The following is a 13,543-nucleotide window of genomic DNA, read 5'->3' as shown; positions in this document are numbered from 1 at the left end:
GTAAGATTGGCGTGCCCTGTTGCACAATGAAAGTGCACAAAAATAAATAATGTTCCTCAGTATTTTTCCTTCCTTTCATGTTCTTTGACTTCTTTCAAAGGGTCTTCATTTTAATTGAGGGAGTTCCCACTTAAATTAGAAAATCTGGCACAAAGGACTTACATTCCATCTGTTGCTCACTCGTCATCTTTCTGGCATTTTTTGGCCCAAAGCCCAAAATGATTGTCCTTTGATGTTCCAGTTAACTATGGTAACTTAATTGGACAGTGCTGCGAATGATCAAATCGATCATTTTGTTTCATGAGACAAGATGCTACAAAAGAATCTCCGCTGCAGTGTTGTTCTTATGTCTTCCATGTCGTTGAGTGAATCTCTTTCCTGTACTCTGCTGCTGATGCTAATGATTATTTTTGATATATTTGTTGATCCACTGCGCCTCATTTCTGGACAATCACCAAATTAAACACACAGTTAAAAAAGGAGGTCTTTATACTGTACATAGAATCAATCTGAGTTACCACCACTTCAGATAAATGGCCTAAAGTGGTGCTAGGTGGTGCTCATTTCTACATTGTGTATTTTAGCGGTTCAAAATCTTTGTTTTTGACAAAAAACTAAATAGCTGCAGCTGTGACAACATGATGACTTGAAGACAATAAAACTGGTTGTAATTGATACATGAGAGCGACTCAAAACCACTGCCGAGATGAAAAGGGGACAGAAGAGGACAAACTGTTCATAACTAAAGGCCAGAGAGGAAATACAATCCGTGGCATGTTTTCATTTTGTCAATTGTGAGGGTGAATGTTGAGATTTGGTGTCACACACACAGACATTGGGCGGGTCAGCTCCCAGCTTCCCCACCCAAAATACCCTCATCCACAGCCGGAAACTACAACTTCCTCCCCCATTCATCTCGCTGCGATTTTGTTTTATTTCTCAGGAGCTGTTTTACAAACTCATTTGTCAAGCCACACAAAAGTTTATTGAGCACCCTGAAACCAAGCTTAGGAAAACAGTGGCAAGGAAACTCTCCTTTGTATACACAGAGAAGGATTTCAGAAACCTCAATCAGAAAGGTTTTGGGGTTATTGTATTGAGGCCAACTGCAACAAACCTCGTCCACAATGAGATACAGCAGTTTCAGTTTCAGGTTCAAAGTTGGTTTGTATTGGAAACAGTCAAATGCAATTCATCTTGTTGGTGTGGGTGTGGTTATGCACGCTCATTATGAATTCCTTCTTATCGCAGTAGGACGCATGACGTACATCAGGGTAGAGTGAACCTGTAACCAAGACAGCATGATGGAAGAAGAGTTGAGTGAGTTCCAGGGAAGCAGTTGAAGTTTCACGCCTACGGGGGGGAGTAAGGGTGTTATGGAGGATGACGAGTACCTCTTGTTAAAGCCAACATGCTATAGGTGATTGCTGAATGACAGACATTCGTTTTCACCTCGGGGTGTGAATTGTGTGTGTGTGTGTTATGGTGAGAGAAACTCCCTGAAAACTGATACCGTGGAGAACTCTATCTGTCCTGCTATCCAGAGAAGAAGAAAAATAAAGCAGAGGAGAGAGTCAGAGATGCTTTTCCTTCAATGACAGACAGACTTAGTCGCTGACACATCAGTGGTGACAATAATTGTTGATACTCGCTGCAAACATTTAGTATATAGTGTTAGAGTGTCTGTGACCAACAATGTGAATTGCCGATGGGTAATGTGTTGGATAAATGCAATTTAACCACAACTCCAGATATAATGTTTAAACACAAAACGTTTTTGGTTGTTTACTAAGAACATGTTCATTTTCCCCACATTATATCTGCTCTTACAATACAATACCCATTTGTAGAAAAGCATGAATCAATCTTTTTATGGTTATCTTTAGGCAAAAGCTCTTGGTTAAAGTTAGGGAAAGATCATCTTAGATATTGAAATAGTCAAATGTAATTTGAAATTCAGAGCATTACTAGGGCAGCAAACAACTATTATCAATGTAAAGATTTAGTAGTCTACCTGAGTGGAGAATAAAGCCGCTCTCCCTCTCTGTGTGTTGCTTCTCTGTGCTTTGTTTACATAGCCGGGCTGGCCGGTTGTGCATTATAGTGCACGTGAGTCTCTGATGTGCCCCGCTAGATAGCTAATGGTCGCCACTCTGCACTGCCTCATGTGGCGGTTACCGGTGATAACAGCACGGAAGTGTAACGCCCAGACTCCGGTTCCCCCCCCAGGTAAACACTGTTAGCACTGTTAGCAGCTAGCCGCCAGCTCAGCCGTCTCCATGTTGAGAGCAGTGTGGAGGCAATAAACATGCTCTGAGTTCCGTTTAGAGAACCTTTAATAAAAATGCTTCTGTCATTAGTCGCCTTTCACACAGGTAGCGCTCACTGCTGTGTTCTGCGCACATTGCTGTGTTCTGCGCACATTGCTGCACCCAAGCAGCGCGCTCCACCCATGCTTTGCTCACCGCAGCAAAAAGCTTTTGTGACCCCGTGCAAGCCATTGAAAATAATGGGTGTCAGAGTGCAGTGGTGTCGCCTTTTGTGTGAAAGGCCCTTAAGGCTTCCCACACTAGAATAAAAAATAACATAGTCCGGGCAGAAATTATGTTTCCCTATAAGTAAATTGAGAAAACAAATTCATAGTAGGCAATATGTATTGTTATTTCTAGGAGACCGTTGGCAAGACGTTATTTTTGTATGAACTGAAAAGCACTGTCACAAAGCATTGTACACGAATAGTTCAGCCCTATGACCCTGTAATGGAGTCAGCAGGTGTAGAGAATGAGCATATACAGTCAAATTACAATTATTAATTCATGCCATCTCTTTTTCTTTGTTTCCCTCATGATTTCGTTGGGAGCATGCTGACCTGGGGATATTGCTTTACATGGAGTAATCATTTTCAGAGTTCAGGGTTCTGATGACATTTAATAATTTCCAGGCAAAACCCAAATAAGATGAATTACATCTTTGGCAACATGCAGTATGCTCTGTGTAATTTTTGTATGCTATGGTGAATAAAAGGTTGTTGGCATGTGTTCAAATTGTGCATAAGAAACATTCAGTGATGGTAATGAGAATATCAGAAGGCAGAAAAACAGAATTTCTATTGTGTGTGTGTGTGCTGCATTCGTTTGTGAAGGTAAAGCTAGCTAATTCTAGTTTTGGGGATTTCCATGTTTTGATCTCAGGTGTAGAGTTGCATGCTGCATTGTTGAACAAAGCCTATTTTTCAGGACACATCTTGTGAATGTGGCATGTCTTGTAAAGAAGGAAGACTGAGGAGGCAACTGCAAGTTTATGAAGCTTATTAAACTGGGTGCTGGTGCAGTGATGTCACGTTGGCTTGACTGGGACGCCCTGCTTCGGTTTGAGTAAACAGGCTTGTTTTTCCAGCCGAATACCAGAGTCTGACCCCAGACAGGAACCAAAGGAGGACATTCATCTGCTCAAACACCATCACAGACAAAACATCACACGCAGCCAAAAGCTGTTTTCTTTGTCACTTTAGAGGAGCACATAAATCCTACTTTTGATTCTAGTTGTCCCTGTTATGACACTCTGTTGAGATAAAAGTGTGTCAAAAGCTTCATTCTATCATTCTCCCCCAGGAACCAAATTAAGCTATCATTACCTCCAGCCAGTCTCAAAGTGCTCTGGGTAAGTCATTCATTATCCATCTGGGGAAAAGGAGTGCTTTGACAGAGTGATACACTATGATACACATAACCAGACTGTGTACTAGAGCAAGAGTTGTGAGCTCAACACATCATAGCTCTTTGGGTGTAGCGTAGGTTCTCTGTGTAATGATGTTATGTTTATAATCCATTCTCATTATCCACACACTAGAAACATAAAATACTTAATATGAAAAGATAAGAAGACCGATTAGTTGAATAAACAATGGCTGAATATAAGTAAAGTGATACTTCCACATGACGTTATAATCAACCTCCTCCTAACTCCAAACACATTACTGGTTACTTATAAAATGTATGACAGATATTTGAATAATAATTCAGGCAAATGGTCTATATGGATTTGTGTGCCTTCATAAGCCGTGAAGCAGCTGCCTTCTCTTCTTTGACACGTCATTGAAGTTTCATCAGCGGCTCTGACACAAGCGTGCTGCTGAGCTGATGGAGTGGAGGGTGAACTTAAAGTTGCACATCAGGCTGAGCTCTTAAAGCCGACGGGATGGTGGATGAATTAGGTGATGTCTAAACACCGGATCCGTGGCTTGGGCACGGAGTGCGGTATAAATCAGGGCCCCTAAACATCAAGCCTTCACAGCCATATGTGTCCGGCCTATACAGTTACATTTGTGGATCTGGAAGAGATTAGAGCTTTCGCACTAACAATAAGCGTAGGATGGTTTATGAAGGGCTGAGCCTTATCAGGCATGTGTTGGTAGATAACAGGAGAGAACATCACACGCCATTATCCATTGTACATGTGAAGCTCATTTTGGTGCACTCTGTGTCTGATCTGTTTTTGACCTTAAATAAGACAGTCCACAGGCAACCCACTATGATGGATATTTTAGCCCTCTGACTATAAGAAACATATACTAGGCTTTTATGTTTTTTAATCAAACAAAGTTATGTTTTATAAATGGATTGCTCAGGTGAAACTTCATTGTATCATTGTACAAACGCCGTATTATCTTTAAAGCTGCACTAATCTACATATCATAATATGTTTGTAACATCTATGGAAAAAATGACTGTATAATGTGCAAGTGATGAACCCACTCAATTGTTAATTATTGCCAAACTCAGCCACCAAGTGTCCTTCTAGAGTTTGTTTGCCATGAAAAGAGTTTTGATTTTCTTTGCCCTTCATGAGATAACCTTCTTTGATGTTTCTACCTCCACACCAAAACAAATGATGCAAGAGGAATTTTGCTTTTGGTGCTAGCACTAATGCAGATCAGATATCTCAGAGACAGATAGCTCAAATCTTTTAAAATTCCCTTCTTAGTCATTCAGCTGAAGAACTTTTTGCTCTGTTTCTCTTTGTCTGAAACAGAAAATATATTGTGCCTGGTTCATTTGCTCTAAAAGACCTGAACTGTATCACCATTAGTCCTGAACAGCAGCAGCATCTCTGTTTCTCTTGATGTGTTCCAGTGCACACAAAGAATCTGCTGTAAACGTAATGTTATCAGGCCTGAGCTTGGAAGGTTAAATAAGCCGTGACTTTGTAAATTGACATGTGCCATCACTTTTGTTTGATCCAAACTCAGGATGGTCTTTTAACTCAAATTTCTCCTTTCCCCTTTGACTGAACATCTGTCCGACATCTGGCCGTCGCACTTGTCCTCCTCTCCTGATGGGAGTGGAGTCATGAAGTGCTTAACTAACCCTATCCTCTGACTTTTTTTTTAATATTCACACCAAAAACTCCCTGTGAGCAAAAGCAGCTGCTGCCTTCCTCTTCTTCATTTATAATTCAAGACCCATTATTCGCCATGCATGAGTCCTCATGTGGAATTCCTGCCAGACCGAGCGGAACAAGTAAAGACTTGATTGGGAATTGAACTTATTCTAAATGCTTGGAAATGGGCCAGAAATAATAACAACTACACATGCATGCAGAGTATGTGTAAATATAGCCTGCAATGTGAGTGTGCTCAGTACATTTTTAAAGTGTGCTCCTCAAGTAGATAACATTAAAAAATCCAGTTGCTCTAAATTACTCTCCACCTACCCCTCCCTGTGTCGTCATTAATTAATGTTATCGCTACTCAGCATACGGTAGAGATTATCATTGTGCTGTAAAACAACACTCCCTAATCGACTTCATCTCTGGCCCATTTCCTACGCTTTTTACATCAAACTAAAACAGATAGCCCCATTTAGAAAGCACTGTAACTCGTGCACGAACCAGCCGTAAGAAAAGCCAGGACTGAGCTGGATGTTGGATGATTTCAGTATCTGGTTTGGTACCACTGAGCTTTTCTGAATCTCTCAAAATCTTTCCTTGTACAAATTTATATTTCCGTATGCCTTCCAGGTAGTGACAACAGAAAACTGCAAAAAGTAAGACGGGGAAGCTTTCAGAGTTCGCGCCTGTGTAGCCAGTTTTAGATTTTACACCAAGTGGAGTGTTTGGGTTTGAGTAGAAGATTGGCTCCTAAGTGTGTTTGACACCTTGTGTATAAGCAACTCATAACGGGAACAGAGGAGAATCATAAGTGGCAAACTGTAAAAGGAAGCGAGGCACTTTACAGCATATGTGCGTGCCAAGTAAATCACACCCGTTCAGTCGCGGAGCAGCAGAAGTGTGTGTTACACGTTCACCCTGTGAGTATTCAGACATGACTGCAGCACCTGAGCATCTACTGTATGGATGGAAAAGTTTGAAGTAATGGTCTGATGTCAAGTTATAATTAAAGCTGCTATTGACTCCCATCTAAACCTGCATCTTCAGTGTGTGTGTGTGTGTACCGTCTGTATGTAGCCTATATAACCACCGCTTTAGGGTGTTTTTATTCTCGTAGCATGAAAAATTAAACAAGCGCTGTCTGAGGCTGCATGGATTACCCATTCGAAGCTGGCAAAATGCTCCAAGGACCCTAACTCTCAAGGGCCCCAAAGCCCTTAGGTTGGCAATTATTTTGTGGTACCTTGATCTATTGATTAATACAAACTGGAATGGGGTGGGTTTAAAAGGGGAACTCTATTGAGGTGGAGGTGTTGAGTTAATGAGAAGTGAGTTTACCAGACCTCTGTAGGCCGCTCCTCATCTCTGCTTGAGGCTATAGCCACTCGCGGCCACATTAGCATAACACACCCGAATCTCTGGCGGAAATGTCGGCAGTTGACGGATTTGTATTGTCCGTAAAGTAAGCACCAGGTTTTTGACAAGGAAGAAGAATGTGTGGGGAAAAACAATGATATCTGGTTGTTCTGCATTGCTGCTTTTGTCATATAGAGGGGCTGTCTCATACATTTAATTACATTATTATTTAAATTATGCTTGCATAGTTCATATTCTTACATTTAAATTGTATCAACTCAAAACGTAAGGGGAACAAGGAGTAGGCTTAACGGGGGCTCAGCTCACTTCTTGCCTGGGGCCTCCTTATAATCCTGCCCTCACTTTGTCAAACCCAAAACTATCTGCATTCCACTGACTACAAAGTTGTTTCATTTACACATGTCATCTTGTTTAGTGAGTTAGTTGGTGGAAGTTCAGTGACCTGGAGCAAGCCATCAGCAGGCTGCAACATCAGGAAGAGATTGAACGGGTTTCCGGTCAAACGAGTATGTCTTGTGAGGGGAAAATAAGAAAGGAGAGGAAGTGACTGGTTGCGGCGGAGATGATCACCGCACACCAGGAGTGCTGTGAGATCAAGGCAGTTTCACAGCGGAGAAGGAAGGTTTCATCAGCAGATCAATCAATTGGTTTGACCTTTGTGAATCCCCGCACAGCTTCCTCATCAGATTAGCCAACGACACTCCTGGCCTGCCTCCAGCAGTGGTTCAGCAAAGAGGAGGGCTGAGCTGCCCTCTCTCAACAATGCTAACCTTCAACACATCCTGTCAGCAAGACTATCTCAAGGGCACCACAGCTGGTGACGTGTGCAGATAGTGAAATAGGAGGCCAAAACACTGGGAAAATGTAGGTAAGAGGTGAAAAACAAGGAAAAGAAGGAGAAGGTGTATGCATGTCAAAAATGTTTTCAGACTTTAGTGTGATAAGGCAGACATTTTTAATTTTTATTGCGAGGAGGACACAAAATGTATCTATTTCCTCAGGATAGGAAGGAACACTGGATTGAGCTGCATCTACACTCAGGGGCAAAACAAACAAAAAAGATAGTTGACCTTGGTTAGGGAGATCTCCCAGGGAGACCACCACATCCCTCCGCCCAGACATAGTGGTGTGGTCCTTCGCCACCAAGGTGGTCTTTCTCATTGAGCTCATCCTCCCATAGAAGGAGGGGGAGGAAGCTGCCTGAAGACGCTGAAGGACTCACAAATGGCAGTTGATTGCAAAGAAGGCACTGTGGATTGCCGTCACTAATCCTGAGGATAACAGTGGCAGGGTGGTGTCCATCCCACAGGACAGTAGGTCAAGCACTGGGGTTAACGGAGCAAAACACTGATGGGTTGACGTATTACTTGCACCTATCTTAAATTAAATTATGTGCAAAATGCAAGAGAATAAACTCAATTGAATTGTATCCTCTGACCCGATGGTAAAAAGAAAAATTTAAGTTGGCAGGAGTGACATCTCTTTCTTCTTTTGCAGTCTGAAAGAAAGTTGGTGTGACGATAACTGAGAAAACGTAAATACTCTGTCAAACTAAAGCTTAGCTGAACCGTGACAGCTGGGACAAACCACACAAAGTGATGTTATGTTTTCGCTGCATGAGTTTGTTTGTTTGTTTGTTATTCAGTGCCTCAAATGGCATGGCAGTAAAAAATGGCAGTAAAAGCATTTCCAAAACCAACGTCATTGGAGCTTCTCAGTTGAAACCCTTTATTTTAGGAATCTCGGGGCATGATTATTTAGTTGTAAGCTTAATTTGACAAGAGCCAAAGAAACTGAGACATGGAGGAAAACATTTTCTCTGTATTTAATATATAACAAAACACATGTTACACATTGCAATACCAAAAGAATGCCTCTGTTCTTCTCGACACATGTTTGTGTCCCCACTCTTTTCTGATTGCAAAATGAAATCTTCTCAGTGTAAAAGCATACATGTGTAACCAATCACATGACACAATGTGCTCTATGTCAGCGCATCAAAAGAATATGTTGCTTCCTACAACAGACAGTGAGCAAACTGTATAACTCAATATTTATGATACATAAAACGTCATTTCTGGGAGTCAAGCTGTGGCACACAAAGACACATGCACACACACACAACTCTAAAGTAAATATGCTTTTTTTTGTTCTTTGGTCCCTAATAAACACCTGGTTGTTACACACCACAGCTGCTGCTTACATAAAGGTAGTTGGGCTATTCTTTTGTGTTATTTGGTCATAGAGTTTTCAGCCATCTGTGGCCTGTGTGCTGGCACAGCAGGATTAATACCACATGGATGTGCACATGTTTTCCTTTCCACAATTAGCACTGATGCAAAATATAGCGACCGTACAGTATTGTACATAATACTGTACGTTTCAGAATACAAAGGAGCTACATCTATCTGCTCTTTAAGCTCAGTAGTCCCAGTTGAAGCATCCAGACACTGGAAATATTTAGAACTAAAAGAAAACAGAGAAGTTAAGGATTTGTCGTGTATGTAACATGCAAGACCTCATATTTTGATGTTTATTTGCTTTCTCGCAGAGAGAGTTGCATTAGATGAGAGGGTCGATACAGTGCCACTCTTATGTCTGTACGCCAAATAGAAAGCTAAAGCCAGCATGAGATTTCCTCAGCTCAGCTTGCCACAAAGACTGAAAGACAACAGAGAGTCACTACCTCCAGCAAAGAAATAGTCCAGCACATAATCCTCCCCCGAGCGTTGCTTTTAGTACGAATCAAACAAACAAATATAACATGTTAATTAGTCAACTTTGGAGGTGCTGGTAAGCAAATTCTTGGGATTTGTTTTTTCCTTCGGACTGAGCCAGGCGAGCTGTTTCCACTGTTTCTAGTTCTTATACTAAGCTAAGCTTAACAGCAGCTGGCTGTAGCTTCATATTTAGTGCACGGACATCTAAATTCCCTACAAGTCGTACTATTCCTGTAACTATGCAACTCAGAACACACATGCATTAGATCATTTACAAACCTTAGTTGCAGGAAAATTTATTTCAGTTTTTTTTGTGTCTGAAGGATTCAACTGAAGTGACATGAGCTTATAATTAACAGAGACAGCAGGACTAAAACACTGAGCCAGTCAGTAGCTCGACTAAAACGATGAAGCAGCGTTGCATGAAGTGTAGAACTGAGCAGCCATCAGGGTGTGAAGTCTTTGATATACAGGAGGGACGCAAAACATTTAAAATGTACAGAATATAAATACAAATTTATATAAAAAAAAGATTAACAATATTACTCTGCTGATACTATCGGTATTCAATGCCTGTCAGATTATACACACACACACACACACACACACACACAGTACAATCCTACATCAACAGTACAAGCAATGATTTTACACATATACGGCCACTGTATTGGCTTTACAAATGAGTGACAATGAGTGAAATATATGCTTTCAGTATCAGCTGTTATAATAAAACTGCTTTGTAAGTGCTTTGAAATTGATCCATCAACGTTGATATTAGCCTGTCTTCAAGCTTTTCTACATGACTCAAGCAGATTTCTGTACAAAGGATGCTGTCTGTGAACAGATTCTGATAAGAACAAATCAGTTGTAACATATGCATATATTGCATTTGTAAACATTTGGATTTACAAACCGTCTCAGATCTGTGGTGGGTTGTCTACAGCTACAGCAGAGTACTCAGTCTCAGACATGTTGGAAGTGTCAATGAGGCGTGCCAAACCCGTCCTCGTGGAGTATTTAAAGATGAAGGCCTTCATGAGGTCATAGCGGTAGTTTCTGTTAATGAAGTTGTAGAGGATGGGGTTGAAACAGCAGTGGAGCAAGGACAGGCACTGGGTGAGGTGCAAGGCCACGTAGATCACATTCTCCAGGCCACAGGTCAGAGGCACCAGGCCCAGCTGAGACAGGGAATCAACCAGGAGGACGCCGTGGTAGGGCCCCCAGCAGCCCAGAAACACCACAATGTAGGCCAGGATCACCCTGCGGCTCACACGACGCTCTTGCTCCACTGTGGAAGATGATGAAGAAGAAGAGGAGGAACGAGAAAAAGCGCGGGCTAGCAGCACGTAAAACACTGCAATGACGGGGAAGGGGAGAGCAAAGCCCAGCAGGATGAAGCTCAGCTGCACGCCCACCATCCACTCTCTGGGGTTTCCCTCTGGGTACACAGGCCTGCACAGTATGGTGTCCCCATGCGTTGCCTTCACAGTGTGCAGGAAGTAGGTGTCTGGTATGGAGGCGAACAGAGCAAGAAGCCACACCCCTACACACACTCCGCTGCGGATTAGCTTCCTGCGTGCGCCTCTCTCATGGTCCCCGTGCTTCGTCACAGTCAGGTAGCGGTCCACGCTCATGCAGGCCAGGAAGAAGATGCTGCCGAAGAGGTTGACGGAGAACAGCAGGTGTGTGAGTTTACACGCTACCTCACCTAAGGGCCAGTGGCCGTGCTGGGCCAGCGAGCTCACCCACACAGGCAGGGTGGCGCACACACATAGGTCTGCCACTGCCAGGTGGGTGATGTACATGTGTGTCTCATGGCGAGGGGTGGAGTCTCTTTGGGCACGAATGTTTACCCAGAGGACCAGAGCGTTAGCAGCAAGACCGACGATGAAGATAAACGTGTAGAGGACACACATGGAGTAGAGCAGAGCTTTGCGGTTGAAAGCCGTGGCGCACACCGTTGCATCCACACTCGATATGTTGCTAAAGGCTTCGGAGAAGTTGAAGTCCCCCAACGACTCCCACAGGTCCTCCAGCTCACTGGTGCTCAGACTCATTTTTCAGCACTGGGAGACGACCACAGACCACTGGGAGGGAATACACAGCACTTCTGACTGGGACGGATCCTGTAAAAACAAGACGAAATGCTACCTTCTGTTATCATATTTAAGAAGCAATTTTCTGTTCATAAAGCATGGCTTATTTTACCGTTGTGGACTCAAAGTGCATGAGCTAATAAAACATAAAGCCACTTGTGGTGTGCCACCAGATCCTGAGGAATCTTAATGCGGTTAACTTGTCAAAATACTGCTTTAATGAGTTAATAGAAGCTCTCTGTTGCCGTGTCAAAAACATATTAGTTCCCTGTGATTGATGTGCAGTCAGGGGGCAGTACAATAAATGTTTACATTAGCTCCACTAGCACAGAGTGCAGATTAGACATGAGGAAGTGGGTTCGAGAAATCCAAACACGGTGTATTTCCGGAGCGTTCCGGGCATTCCAAGATAAAGCATTGGTCAGGGTGGGAAACCTGATGCCATGTTTTCCTTTAACATGCTTGTTATAGTAAGAAATAAATCTGATGTTTCTCTTCTGCTCGCCAAGGAGAGGGTGAGAGAGGAGCTGTCACCACCCAGATGATCAAAGAGAAGACTGCCTATAACCTCGAATACGTCATTTTACTACATCTGAGTCTTATAACTTAAAACACATGCACACAATTTCAAATACAGGATACATTAAATCTATGAGTAAGGTGACTGAAGCAATATGCAAGATCACAGAGGTGGTAGTCTGGAGCAGCTTGGCATGCTAATAACCTGGCATGATTCGTTTGACCACTGAAACCCTGACTTTTCTGCTGTGATGTCTTTCTTAGCTCCCCTAACTGGCAGCCTGCCACAGTGTGAAAGATCAGAGGTGAAAGGTAGTAGATCAAAACCAGAACACGAGAGGCTTAACCCCGCTGTTGCCCCTGAATGACTTGTACGCCCACGGAGTGAATTGTGTGCAGAAATCAGCGGGAGTCTTGACGCCTGCAAAATGGTCCATCCAAGGTTAAAACGAGGGTCACCGACCACTGGGTGACACAGCACGGCGGAAAACAGTGAAATGTGACCGCTTCACACATCTGCCTTTGTAGGAGACGTGTGCTGCACGCGGGATAATTGGCACAAAGTGTGTGATAAAAGAAAAAGGCAAAGTAAAAATGTATACAAGGACACCTGGAAGTTATTAAGATGTGCAGCTGTCTAGCGTGTGTTATGTCTGATTTTGTTATATGTTATCAGTTAACTTTTGTATTTACATTTAGTGCTACTTTATACGTCCACTCCGCTGCCTTTCAGGGGCAAGTGTACTTTTTAAACCACAACATGTATTTGACAGCTACATTTACCAGTTGCTTTGCAGGTTAATAAAAAATGTTGTACATACAAAACATAATAATCATCTTGTAGAATATGGTAAAATGACACATATTGAAATACCCAAAAGTACTGTATGCACAGTTGTAAAAATGAGCTCCACTGAGCCAATGAGCTTGAATTTGACTGCATCCATTTGATTAAAAAAACTGCATTTATTTTTCAATGCAGGACCCTTTTCTGTAATGGATTATTTAGCTCATTTTTCACATACTTAATAAATAAGTATTGCTACCTCGGCTTAGTAACGGCTCTCCCACTGCTTTTGATAAAGCAGTTTCTTAAGAAATGTCAGAAACCTGACATTTAATTCCACTTTCAATTATTTTGAGACACTGGAAAGTGCTTTTCATTCTAATAGAGGGATTTTCTATGCTGAGATAATCCCTCACAATGGCCTCTGTCTAATTCCCTTATATTATATGGAAAATACCTGGAGGTGCCAGGTAGCCCCAGAGGCTTCAAGCTAATTAACCTCTTAACACCCACACCGTCAGATAACAGAGACGGCACATGTTGCCCATCTCTCTCTCTCTCTCTCTCTCTCTCTCTCTCTCTCTCTCTCTCTCTCCTCTTTTCAGCTCGACAGCATCCAGTTACAAATTAGCTGAAAACGTCTTTTGTTCCTC

At 42.4% G+C, this 13,543-nt stretch overlaps 1 protein-coding gene across 1 annotated transcript; it reads right to left on the bottom strand.

The window, feature by feature from the left end:
• Nucleotides 1-10,405: 10,405 nt before the first annotated feature.
• On the bottom strand, nucleotides 10,406-11,545 carry LOC142962705 (atypical chemokine receptor 3-like). Its single transcript, XM_076103325.1, has one exon. The coding sequence runs from the start codon at nucleotides 11,543-11,545 to the stop codon at nucleotides 10,406-10,408; it is 1,140 nt and encodes a 379-aa protein (XP_075959440.1).
• Between the last annotated feature and the right edge of the window lie 1,998 nt (nucleotides 11,546-13,543).

This window comes from Anarhichas minor, unplaced genomic scaffold (assembly GCF_050575085.1).
Source record: "Anarhichas minor isolate MPS153535 unplaced genomic scaffold, ASM5057508v1 ptg000004l, whole genome shotgun sequence".
Classification (NCBI taxonomy): Eukaryota; Metazoa; Chordata; class Actinopteri; order Perciformes; family Anarhichadidae; genus Anarhichas; species Anarhichas minor.
The sequence above is the reverse complement of the archived record's forward strand: the minus strand, read 5'-3'. Positions and strand labels throughout refer to the sequence as shown.